The 13,161-nt window shown below is 43.6% G+C and overlaps 1 protein-coding gene across 4 annotated transcripts in view; it reads left to right on the plus strand.

Moving 5' to 3' along the window:
* Positions 1 to 199: 199 nt before the first annotated feature.
* Positions 200 to 13,161, plus strand: part of Chb (CLIP-associating protein) — a 29,550-nt gene continuing 16,588 nt past the window's right edge. For all 4 annotated transcript variants that reach the window (XM_072013567.1, XM_072013568.1, XM_072013570.1 and 1 more), the window contains exons 1-5: positions 200 to 844; positions 9,440 to 9,545; positions 9,917 to 10,088; positions 10,194 to 10,370; positions 10,590 to 10,666. In XM_072013567.1, coding sequence (XP_071869668.1) covers positions 656 to 844; positions 9,440 to 9,545; positions 9,917 to 10,088; positions 10,194 to 10,370; positions 10,590 to 10,666 — 721 coding nt within the window. In that variant the 5' untranslated portion in view covers positions 200 to 655. The remainder of the gene's footprint in view (positions 845 to 9,439; positions 9,546 to 9,916; positions 10,089 to 10,193; positions 10,371 to 10,589; positions 10,667 to 13,161) is intronic.

Consider the following 13,161-nt stretch of genomic DNA (forward strand, 5'->3'; position numbering starts at 1 on the left):
TTCAGCATACAGACTTTGGAGAAGTTGCGGGTTAGCTAGTCGATTGATAATTGATAACAATTAAAGAATACTTACAGTTGCTCGGAACGTTGATAACGGGAAAATATTCGAAAGATATTTGAAACGGCCAACTATTGCTAGTTATAGCGGCATCCGCTCGAACTAACTGGCGTCGGTATCGTTCAAGAGGAAGAGAGACAGACGGCACTAAGGAATGAAAATGGCGTCGCGTGCACGGTGCCGATGATTTTCGTTACGTTACATTATCTTTTGTGCATAATACAAGCGAAACGTGAGCGATGTTTCTTATTTAAAGGTAGAAAGTTTCACGGAATCCTGTATGAAATATCGTTTAATAACATCACTCGCGTAGCGTCATAATTTCGGTGTAACTCGCGCGACAACGACCGTGTGTGTGAGAGAATCAGGGAGAATCAGTACTGTTTTGCGTATGGCTTTTAAATCGCAGGGACAGTTCCGCCTCGCCGATATACGTGTTCTTGGTGGTGAACGTCGTTGACATGACGAAAGACGCGTGTTTCGTTCTCGTGCATCATGAAACCACGATGAGCTATGTGCTTTGACGTACACGAGTGAAATCTAGTTTCGTTCAAAGACTCGCAAAGGTGTGGAGACGTCGTGCGTGTTAGCCACCATGGCGGTGAATCCGCGTGATATGGACGGTTTTATGCCGCTCCTGTCAACGACTGACATCAAGAAAAAGTTAAACGTTGGTAGTTTGCTGTTGAATTACTTGGGAGATGCGACCAAGAGCATCGAGTGTCAAGACATCGGACAGTTTATCGACAACATCATACCATGGTTAAGCAACGGCAACCCCAAGGTAACGAGTCTTTCCGTATTAGTCTTTCCAATTATTAAAGCATAAGGTTATTAAAAGTTAGTACATAGCTGCGTAACTTTAACGATCTTCGACTTTGCTGTTCAGCCGCGATAATTAATAAATGAGTATATCGTATTCTTTAATAGTTTATTCATTCGAAATAGAAAGCGTGCGAATCACGTACACGAGGTTTGTTGTCAAGTAATACGTTTTCATATTGCCAAACTCTTGTATTATTATTTTTAGCGTTGACAATGAACGTCTATCGTTTGTTATGTAAACAAGAGCACGCAACAGAGATGTGGCAGTTTTTTTGCCATTTACATATCGATAGAGTAATTCATGGTAATACGCCTAATGGACATTTCTAGCCTGCGTGACCTTTCCGTTTCTATGCAACGGAATAGGATAAATACGATTAAAAAAAAAGTTCTTAATGAAAAGAAGCGACTTGGAGGAGTTAGGTGGAAAGTGCAGCGGGGTGTGCCGGATGACAAAACCGCCGGGACCCTATAGAGCGTAGATGATGTACGTACGGGCAGAGTTGCTCGTTTATCGAATTTACAATTTCTAACTATCGGTCAGAATGTGAAAACGTGTTAATCGCTAAACAGCCTTCTATCGGTCCATAGAATTCGCATAATTATCATCGCGCGTGAGAAATAAATTGCAATTAGCAGGAACGATCCGTTCGTCCATATTTCGAATTTTCTCTCAGGCCAAAGACATATTTGTGTACATTTTATTTTGGTCGACCTACATATATATTCTGCCTGCATACGAAACTTTCTACGCTCGAATCGAAACTCGGGAATGGACGATACTACCGGCGACAGCAACGTGATTGATTTGTAAATGAAATTCGAAGAATTGCGACAAAATAAAGAGGAAAGGGAAGGACTTTTCGCGGTATTTTACATGTAAAGTAGAAGAGGGCAGCTGTTGTTGCACGAAGCTTGCTTTAGACAATGATCCTACGAAAGATTCGATTTCGCGCGGCCTTTCAGTCGTTTGATCTTCCCCTGGGAGATGGAACGGCTTCATTTACACGCGTTATCAATTTTATTATCAATTTTCATCCTCGATGTTTCCAATAAATTCCTTCCACTTGCTAAAACTTGTGCTCCATTCATCCGGGGGGGGGGGGGGGGAGGGAACGAACGACGAGTATACGTATATACTATATCGTCCCTTAGCTAAAATATTACACTATATACGATTGCGAAGCCGAAGGAAAACCGAAATTTCGTTATTTTCTTTCCAGCATTTTTCATTCTCTTCGTTCAATGGAAAATATTTAGTCTTTTGTAACGTAATATAATAATATAATATTAAGGAAAAATGTATGCTACGTATTACTTGAAAGGGAAAAACAACGGAGACGTTTAGATATTTTAATTTCGATATATCTTGACAAAGTGGACAAAAATGGAAAGAAGGCTTCGCTTTACTCGTTACTATTTTATGCAGCAATTTTGGCAAAGCCACCGTTTTATCGTACAATCCAGATATGCTGACAATTACGCCGTGTATTAATTTCGAATGTTTTTAATGGCGAGAGCGAGTAACGATCAGACTGTTCTATAAGTATAGATAGGTGCTTAGACAAAAGTAAACGAATTATCAAATTTTCATTTTCTCGGTACAACTATAGACGCAACATTTGCTTTTTTTTTAGAGCTGATTGTCACTTTCGACCTGATTGTAACCAAGTTTTGTTATTGGCATACGTAGTTTGTCGTTTTACCCGTCTTCGTTCGTTGAAATTTATGTGGGATATACAAATTTCGTTCTAGCATCGAGAAGCTTTCTTGCTTGGTGAAATGTAAGTAAGATTAAAATATAGTAGAGTCAACAGGAATACAGATATATGAAAACGATGGATGAGACGTAACAAACGTACGGTAATAAGGATAATTATACCGTAACGCTCCGAGCTTGATTCGTCATCTCCAGAATTATCGATTATTATTTTGCATCCAAAATACGTGGATCTCCATCTAATCTCGCATCTATGATATTAATGTTTGGTGCGATCGATAACAGTCGTCATAGCTATCATTTTAGTTATCCGCGTTTGGTTATTGTAACCGATTATCGTTCGATAATCGTTTTCATCGCTAGGTTTAGACGAAAACGATGATTTACGACGAAATTGGTTTCTCGTCGAGATAGTAGAAAACTCGGGCTGGTTCTGCGCCAAGAACGTATAAGGGAAAAACTTTCACGCCATGTACGTACGTAGCGTGTCACGGAGTACGTTGCCGAACGATCGGCGTTTAGTCGAAGCTATTGGATTCACAATCGGTGAACGTTCTCGTTGGTAATCGGACGAAGAAACGCTGAACGCGAAGATGTGCGAAGGGACGAACGGAAAAATACGCAACGAATCGGCACAATGTTAAGGCAATTGAAGCCTTAAGATGTAAACCTATGGTCGTAGGCAGTTTCGTCGAAACTATTTGTACGCGAGTACTACTACTCGTCGAGTATCTAATCGTCTTTGTTGTTCCGCAGTCAAGACGCGATAGAACGGCGGACGCTGGACGTATTACCATCCACGAGTGTTTGGCTATCCGGTGTGATTCGATCTAAACGTCGATGTTTTCGTTACAGTTTCAAAGTTGTAGTTGAAACGAATTCCCTAACTTTCGTTATTAAATCTCTGCTTCGAGTCTTTAATTTAAATCTCTCTGCTCTGCTAAATTTAATGTGAAACACATATTTCGATCGCTCTAACGTCTCTAACATCGAACCTACACGCTTAAATTTACTTGATTCGCATCTCTTCCCACGACCGTTTTTCATCCACTTTCGTTCTTACCGTTCCTCTATCTCTATTAATTAATATCAACTAGCAACTATTGTTTTCATCGATATTTATCAGTTGTATATTTCAAGCACCTATATTTTATATCTTACATTTTACATTTTACATTTTACATTTTACATTTTACATTTTACATTTTACATTTTATATAGGTACGTATGTACTTGCAACAATTTCGGGATATCCAAACACCTACAGACGCAACTATATATTATTATATATAATATATTTGAAACATCTCTACTTATGCTGAGCATGAAAGAGCATGAAAGAGCATGAAAGAGCGCGAAAGAGCGCGAAAGAACACGACCAATGAATAGGAGCGACACGAAGAGAAGTTACGTATGAAGCAATTAGCCGCAGGAATTTTTGTTTCGCACGTTACACGAGTATTCTTTCTCATTAACAGGCACTCGAGGGAAAGTTGCAAAGTCAAATTCCTCGATTCTTTCTTAGCATTTCCGGGCGAGTTTCTACGAATGGATTTATCTCGTGGGAAGATCAAGAGGGAAACGAACGGTTCTACTCTGGAACAGTTCCTCTTACAAACAAACAAACAAACGAACGACTTACAAGCGTTGCGTTGGTCAAAAGTTGAGTTTGTCGATGGAAATCGGCGCGGGATGACATCAGCATACTACATTCTACGACGCGAACATTGAAAAATTGACACTAGCCAAATTTCATCAGGTCAATAAGCTTACGTCATTCTGCTCCGAGACTGCATGCAAGGAACGGAGAAAAGCTCTGCTCCTCGCAGCGATAATCCTTAACGATCCATCGAACCATGGATCCCCGGTACACCGTACATTGCACGATACGTTTCTCTGCGCGTAATGTACGAATAAGCAAGTATACTTAGTGAAACATGTTTGGAAAAACATGCATATTTAGAAGTATAGTTGCCCGTTCGTTTCTATATTTGGACCAGCTTTTTTATCGTTTTACGCGTTGTTACCGCGTTTCTCGTAACTCTTTCTCCTAGATGGGGTCTATACACAGAAGGAAAATCTCGAGTTAACGTTGGTACATGTACCATGGTCCGAGCGTTGCAGAGATACGAGATACGAGGTGGAAGAAACGACTGCACGGAAATTTCGCCAACTTGACGCACCGTTGAGCGAATCTTTACTTGCACGCGCGAGCTCGATATCGATATGGAAAAAAGAAAAGTAGGAGTAAAAGTAGATAAAAGTAGAAGAAAAGGCATTAGCCGGTCGTGTATCGTTATCCAGCGCCACTTGTTGCCGAGTGCACGTCGTTGGTGCGAGAATATCAAGCGAACGTGCGAAAGAGCGGTTGAAACGGCAAGTAGTTGCTACGAAAGAGGTAATAAGGTTGGGCGAGGGGTCGTTCCCAAGTTTGGATTGTGCGATAGAAAACGTATCTGTAATAGTAACGTATCGATCGAGAACGCCTAGCAAGTCCGTTATTACGTGGGTAAGAGGTAACGAAGGAACGGACGACGATCGAGTCGCGTCGTCTCCACAGAGACGGATAGGAAATACTCTCTACGTTGTTTTTAAGGAAGACGGCGCGATGAAAGCACGCACACCGTCGTTCCTTCTTAATTTTCACCGAAGCCACACCATCGTCGTAATTTTCGCAGCAAGCCTATATAGTCAGCGAGTGGCATAAAAACGAGGAAAGCAAGAAAAATCGTGCGCCATCGATGGTTTTACGCGCTGTCTGCTAGCATTGTCGCGAACAAAGGAAACCAGGTGCTCTTGTATCTTGTCGCGATACGAGAATCACGACGAGTCTTGTTATGGAAGATCTTACGATTAGCTGTGCCATTTTTACAAGACAACGGTGCACCGTATATCGATGTCAAGGACACGGGACAACGCGAACCGCGGCCCATACTTTTTTTCCCTCTTCCTCTTCACGTTACCGTTCCGTTCCGTTCCTCTGTCGCGAACGTTTCCTTTTTTGAATTTAAAGAAGCATGACATCAGCCTCGCCTGCCGGTGATCTCGATGCTTTTTACACTTATCGCGTTAGTCTGCGTTACTTTCTGCAACTTGCATAACTATAGTCTGTCACGTCTGATCGCTCTCGATAACTCGTGAAAACGTAAAAACGATCTTTCTTGATAACGCCAGTTGGAATTGAAAGCGGCAAAGCTCGGGTTACCCTTCGTGCCGGCTGTTATTCCATAAATTATTAATAGCCGCTGAGCGACAATTACGCGACTAACTGGATGCACCGGCACCGCCCCGCGCCACGAAACACAGACACGCGTGTCTCCACCATCACGGTGGATCATCGCGCGTCGATACGCGAATACAATTTTCTAGTATTGCTTTGTAAAACTGGAAAATCAATTTCGACTAATCGTCATGGTTTACGATAAAGCGATGTTTTAAGCATCGTTATTTTACGATTAAACGGCGTTACAGAAACAGCAAGCGTTTCAAACATAGCCGATAGATCAACGTTGAAATTAAATTAAAATTTTGCGAAAGTCAAAGTTCTTTCTACGAACAGGTTGTGGAAGCGATGCTGGTGTACGGCGGTCGTATCAATAAGATAAAATTAACGCACTTTGATATTAAAAAATGTGAAACTAGTTTCCCAGAAAGCCAATAGATGGGTTGGAGGATACGTGTCACCGTGATTCATACCTATATACGTATATACCGTGCGGACTCGTAATAACTCGAAATCGTGTACCGGTATTTGTGAAATCGATGCTCGCTTCTCGTAATTGACGTAATTGACACAATCGACGCAGTAGGCTTTATCTCGTTTTGGTCATAATCCAGCGATTATTAAATCAACGTCCTCTTGTACCGTTAGACAAATCCTCGGATCAACCGAAGAAGAATTTGTCCGAACAACACGGTCTGGTCGTAATCGCTCGTTCTACTTGTTACGTCAGCTCCTCCCCCCTGACCTCCTTCGCTTTCTCTCTCTCTCTCTCTCTCTCCCTCCCTCCCTCTCGTGCTACTTTAGGCGAATACGTGACACGAGATCCACGTTGTACGATTAATAATAATTGCATTCGTTTTACGAAGCACAGGGTCAGCCCGAGCAATCGTAAGAACAAGCGGTTGGTAAGAAACGAACGATAACAAAACCGCGAAATCATCATCCAGCTGATCGTAAGGAGCATGCACGTTCGCTTCGATTCGTCGTTCAGTAAAGGACGATCTGTACTCGATAGAGCTTCTGCTTGATTCTCTTTAATAGCTTGGTCTGTTCGTCGCTCGTGATGCGATTGCTTTGCAACAAAAGCACGAACGAGCATTTCGCCGTGAACGGCGCTTTTGCGAGCAAAAGAAGAAGAAGAAGAAGAAGGAGCAACCACCTCCCACGTGGTCTTACCAGTTTTAACGGACCCTGCTCTTCCCACCACCACCACACTTTGACGACTAAGGCCAGACAGACAACTGGCTCACACACGCGCGCGTTGTCCATTTTTCGTTGTTTATCCTCCGTGATCTACTCGATAGAGACGATAGACTCGAACGACGAAGCGACAGTCGGATAGCGGTGTAGACCTTTCTTCTCCTCAAGATGCCAGATTTCAGAGATCAAGTTCGGTCGTGACGTATGCTCGCAGCATAAGTAAAACGTTCGCAGTATATAACTAGGAGGTCGATCTTTTCTATCTTTGATTAATTTAGTCGTTCGTGAAACGCGGCGATCGGTATATTTCAGCGTTCTGTTTGAAAAAATATTGCGTCGCAGGGACACGCTGTTTGATACTATTTGTTAAAAGTAGTTCCAAGAACGAGTCAAGAGCGAAACCAGCGAACCAGCGATTGCTTTGTCGTAACCAGAAGAATAAAGCACTGTCGAAACGCTTTCTTTTTTTTTTTTTAAATACCTCGCCGACCATCTATCGGTAATCAACTCTGCCGTCTTATTAATTGGTCTCGCGTTCTCTTTGCTAAAACTTACCCTATCGTCGTTCGACAGTTGTCCTCTATATCGGCTTTCTTTCCTAAGATCATTATCGAAAAATGGTACATAAAATATAACAATTATGCCTGTACTCTGTATACGCGATATTGCTATCGTTAGAGATTAACCACGTTGGAGCGGGCGCGTTCAGCCCAGGCTGTTAACGATTAAACCGTGTGCTAATTATATAAAAGTTAAGACAGAAAGAGAAACGAAAAGCCTCGGTGGCGAGCAATGATGTCACAGCCAGACGACAGCCCTGAGAGAACGTTTACCCCGCGACTCTAAAATAGGTTTATACGTCTATGTATAGCGGTTCGTTAAACGTATTTAAACTGTCGCCGAGTAATGGACGCTTTTGCAGACAGTGACATTGGATTGGCCGTGTGCACTTGAGACATCGGGTTCGACTCGACGAGAGTATTGTCAATGCCGATCGCCGATTCGGATCGAACGGACATTGCCGTGGCCGCCGCCGTTGCTGCTCTGCCCGTTACATATTATATTCGTTTAGCCGTACCTCTCGTCGTCGTCGTCGTCGAAACACAGCCCGAGTAACCGGGCTTTACTTCGAAGGGTTCTACCGCGATAAACGCACCGAACGCTAGGCTACACTTGCACTTTCTATATCGATCTACTCGTTCTCCTCCCGCAGGAGCAGTTCGTTCACCCTCGAATCCAACGTTCCTCTTCCAATACGCGACATTTCCTTCGCGCTACGTACGTCCAATTCATTGCTCTCGGTTCGGCCTTTCTTTCTCCTATCGCCGTATTCCTTCGACTTGCTATATACGCCGATCATATATATATATATGCGCTACGAGTCGTATTTTACCTTTTTTCCCATGCGTAACGTACTAAACTAAACTATGTCACGTACGAAACTGCTGTTTTCACATATTGTCTTAACGTTCGGATCGGACAGACCGACTGGTCGTGTTCCTCCTTTTCCCCCTCGTATTTCGACAACAAATTGAGAAAAAAGATAAAGAAAAGAGAATACAGTTGCTTTAGATTCGGTTACGAGAATAGTTACGAATACTTTCCTCGGTTCTCTAAGAGTCGATAGCGTGCACGTTTTACAGTCGGTACTTGGTGAATATCACCGGTGAACCGCATGCATAAAAGATTCTTATTGATTTCTCGCGTGTGATCACGGGACCGGAATGCGTGTAATTCGCTCAAACGTCCGCGATTATGTTTCCGCGCGATGGAAAGCGCAGAGGTAGGAAAAACGAAGAGAGGCGCGAACAAATGCCGCGAAGTAATCGTTACGAGGTTGCAGGCGGAGAGCTCGCGGTAGACCAGGTATAATTACGAGCAAGAGGGAAAGTGCGAGGGGTCTAGTATTTTGTGACTCTCAGGGAAGCAGAGTTTATCTCGCGTGGATCGATATACCCTGAGCCCTCCGATGAAACCGTAAACCCGGCGCGTTCATTAACGCGAACTTTGAGTCGCCTTGAACCACCGATCTTGGAAATAATTACAACAAATAATAAACGATGCTTTTTAATTGAACGCGTAACTCGTGTGCTAATCTTTTTCTTTCCTTTGCTGTTTCTTTCTTCTTTTCGTCAACCTCGATCTCGCCGTTAATTTAACCATTGATTTTGCTATTTCGACCGGTTGGCGTTCGATGTACGGACAAACTGGTTTCCCGTGTACGCGTTTTCTCGCCCAGTCGTTAATTAATCTCTCGTCACAGTACCGCGTATAAACGTGCTCTATGTGGAGTAAATTAGCCGGCGCAGCCCGATTGCCTCGATAGCTCGGTCGGCTAGAAATTCTGTAGAAATTATGGTCGATATATCTGCCATAGATGTTAAAACGATCCTTTGATTCTGTTGTTGCAGGTCGTGCAGAATGGTTTAGAAATCCTCACGTTTCTCGCGGATCGAATGGGTCACGACTTCAAGCCTTACATTTCCACTATTATTCAGCCAACGATAGACAGACTAGGTAAGTGTCTGCAACTTTCTTCCGACTATTTGCCGTTAAATGCGTAAAGTATTCTTAATAACGGAAACTGAACTCGTTGCTATCGGAAATTGTTGTTTGGCTGCTCGGCGAAATCCGACTCGAGCCCCGTCGTACGTTTGCGTAGCTTTCGTTAGCTGCGCTTGGTTCCGTACTCTTGGAATCGTTGATCGTGGTCGAGGATGAACCACGGACGAGTCGGTGCCTGCGCGTGTTCCTCGTATATCGAGACTTTAACCGCGTATTACGAATATATAGACGGAATCGATCCCTCTATTACCTTCGGTATCGCGAGATACGGTTTAGATAGCCAGAGATGCGATTAAGAATATCGACGATGCGTATTGCGATAGGTGACAGCAAGGATGCGACACGGGAAAAGGCGCAACTGGTGCTTCTGAAAATAATGGAGAAAGGGTGTATGTCTCCTCAACAACTATTGGACAGACTGCGACCGGCCTTTAGTCACAAAAATGCAAAGTTACGAGAGGAAGCTCTGATTCTACTAACCACGACGTTGAACGAGTAAGAAACAGCGACAAATTACTAGAAAACGAAAGAAACATTCTTCTACATTTTTCAGTTAGAAATCGCTCGTTGAAATCTTTATAACGATAAATCTTTTTACAGGCACGGCGCTGATGAAATGATACTGTCCGGTGTGATTCCAAGTATCGTGAAATTATTATCGGATCCATCCGAAAAAGTGCGAGAAACTGCTTTAAACACATTGGCGGATATCTACAGACACGTCGGTGAAAGATTACGAGTGGATTTGCAGAGAAAGCACAATGTACCGCAAGCCAAGTGAGTGAAAAAGCGAAATCGATTGCCGGCTTCTCGCCAGCATTTCTTTCGTCAAATGTTACTTTCTTTTAAATTAGCTAAAACAACTTCGCATTTCCAGTCGTTTACTTGCAAGCTTGCTAATTACTTTATCGGTTATATTTTACGGTTTAATTGGAAAAGAATTCCATCGACTGGCGCGTATTCCAACCAGCCAATACGTTCGATCTTGCGTTGCAGATTGCTGTTGCTGATAGAAAAATTCGATCAGCTGAAAGCCGCTGGCGATTTGCTGCCTCTGGCCATGTCTTCGGACGGTGAGTAAATTCGTCGAATTTCCTTCTCAGCAGGTATCCAGCAAATTAAGTCGGCAAAGGCATAAAAACCGATGCCACACGCGTCACCTCCGTTATATTATTCAAGCTGTATCGTGCTGCCATCCCGCAGCCACGAACGCTATCGCGTTGGAATACCTTAGCATTCGAGAACACCAACCTTCGTTTTTTCCTTCCTCGCCTCTTGCTCGGTCTTACACGTACGTACACACTCCCACCGGCCTCTCTTCTCCATTGTTCACGTTACCGATACACACGATGAATATTTAACAAGAACCGCTTGTTCATCGACGTGATAAGAATATTCGCTCGATTCAGCACGGTAAAACATGGTCAATTTGAATTTAATTACGTCGCACTGGCGCGTCTTCTGCTCCAACTTCTGGTTTCGTCCTAATCACGTTCTGTCCGCGTTTCTTTTTTCCCCGCTGTACGTAACAGTTTGCTCGACAACTTGTCCCTCCGGATTCATCTCTCCCGCAAACGCGTGGGCGTAATAACTTCGACAATGCAAATAAAAAGAGGAACGTTGCTCGAGACGATTAAGGGATCGCGTATCTGATCGCAGTTGGCCGAAGGAACGTGCCACGCGTAAGATGTTTTTTGTCGAACAGCCGGATCCAAAGCTTCGCGGACAGGGAAACTTTCGTTTTCCGGGCAAAGTCTCTCGCAGTTTCGCATAAAGCGTCATTTCCATCACCGACCAACAAACTAACCATATTACTAATTTGCCTCGTCTATTCTAAGATGTTACATAATATTACATACACCGACAGGCACGGTGCGATACTGTGCAATATCGCCGGTGTATCGTTTCAAACGTTGCCCGTAATTCATACCGTGCCAAAGCTGTCCTGGCTTTTTTCTTTAAACGAACGACCTTGCAACGTTGTAACTGGCTACTGCCAGGGTATTCGAATTTCGATTGCAAATATTACGTGTCGCCAGCAACCGAACACTCTACGTATTAGTTCCAAAGCTGTCGATACAATGAAAAAGAAAAAAAGCGCAGCTCGATGATGCTAGCGAATAGTAAAAGGTACGCGTAAACCGAGATTGTTGACGAGTCACGATGCTCACACGCGTCCCATCCTATAATTAATAATCCTTGCCCCTCGAAGAGGTGAAAAACGCGCTTCTCTTGCCTAACGATAACGATAATGATATTTATTAAATATGTATTTACTATATATTGGTATTTACTTTTCGCATGAAAACGTCTTTCCTCGCGGCTATATCCAGCGTCCAGTACGCCAAGCATTCTTTGCGATCAACACTTTGTAAAAAGCATTTCTATCGCTATGTCTCGTATCTGCGATACGTGACACAACAAGGCATCCACGTTTAAAGACGAAATACGTTTCTTCTTCTCTTCGACGCTCGATCGCGATTAGCTCATACATGGGCTTGGCAGGGGAATTACGGTTCTTCGCTTGATTTCAGATATATTAATAGAACACGAAATTACCACGAATGATTTCCTGTCTCGTTCTTCCGTCTGCGAGTCGCCATCGATCATTTTCATCCTCATCGTTGGATAATTCTTCCCTTCTGCAACTCGGTGAAACTCGCCATTCCTCTTTTTCCAGAAAACGAAACGAACGCACCTAGGCGAAGAAAATATTTTTCCCAATATATCCGAGCCGAAACAGCCGTTTCTTCGATCGGCAATCGGTAATTTCATCGAAACGATTTAATCGCCCGTCCGATCGATCATCTAAGATCATCTAAGATCAGCTAAGATCAGCCAAGATCAGCCAAGATCAGCCAAGATCAGCCAAGATAAGTTAGGAAGGACGTTTCTCTTCTGCCAGCTACGACATAAAAATGTCTCTGCAAGGTGCATTTCTGCGGCGCCGGTTGCTTTCTCGGGACAAAGATTACTCACCCTACCCTTTACCGTTCGATCGTATTTAGCACCCACACCGTTCAGCTTCGACTCGCTTTCGTATCGTGCGACCTTATACCCCGAGGACAGCGCGCGAGTCGCGTGTAGAGTATACGAGAGAAGCGAAAGGTAGAGGGTGGTAACGAAGATTTATCTTTACCGTGCACACTTGTATGCTGCACTGTTCTCTCTTGTCTCTTGTCTCTTCTCTCTTCTCTAGTGAGGTATTAAGCGCTGAATGGCGCACGGATGCCCTTTTTATCCTCTCTCGTCGACTCTCGCTGACATTCTGCGCGGGCTCGGAACGACGTTCGCGCTTAGCCTATTGACAAAAGCGGCGATTCCACGAGTGGCAAGCAACGTCGTACGCCATCGGTGGACAGAGACTACCAGCTACGGAACGCGAGAAAACTGAAAGTGACGTCCTACCTGGGAAAATTCATTGTTAGTTGTACATGCTTTCTTGTACTACGAGCAATATCGGCGCGAAAAAAGTGAATCGAGCAAAACGCGCTTTCAAGGGAGAAAACAGAAAGCTCGGCCGACTAATTACATTAATGGAGTATCAATGGTCGAGCGATACGAGTTG

This window comes from Bombus fervidus, chromosome 12 (assembly GCF_041682495.2).
Source record: "Bombus fervidus isolate BK054 chromosome 12, iyBomFerv1, whole genome shotgun sequence".
Taxonomy (NCBI): Eukaryota; Metazoa; Arthropoda; class Insecta; order Hymenoptera; family Apidae; genus Bombus; species Bombus fervidus.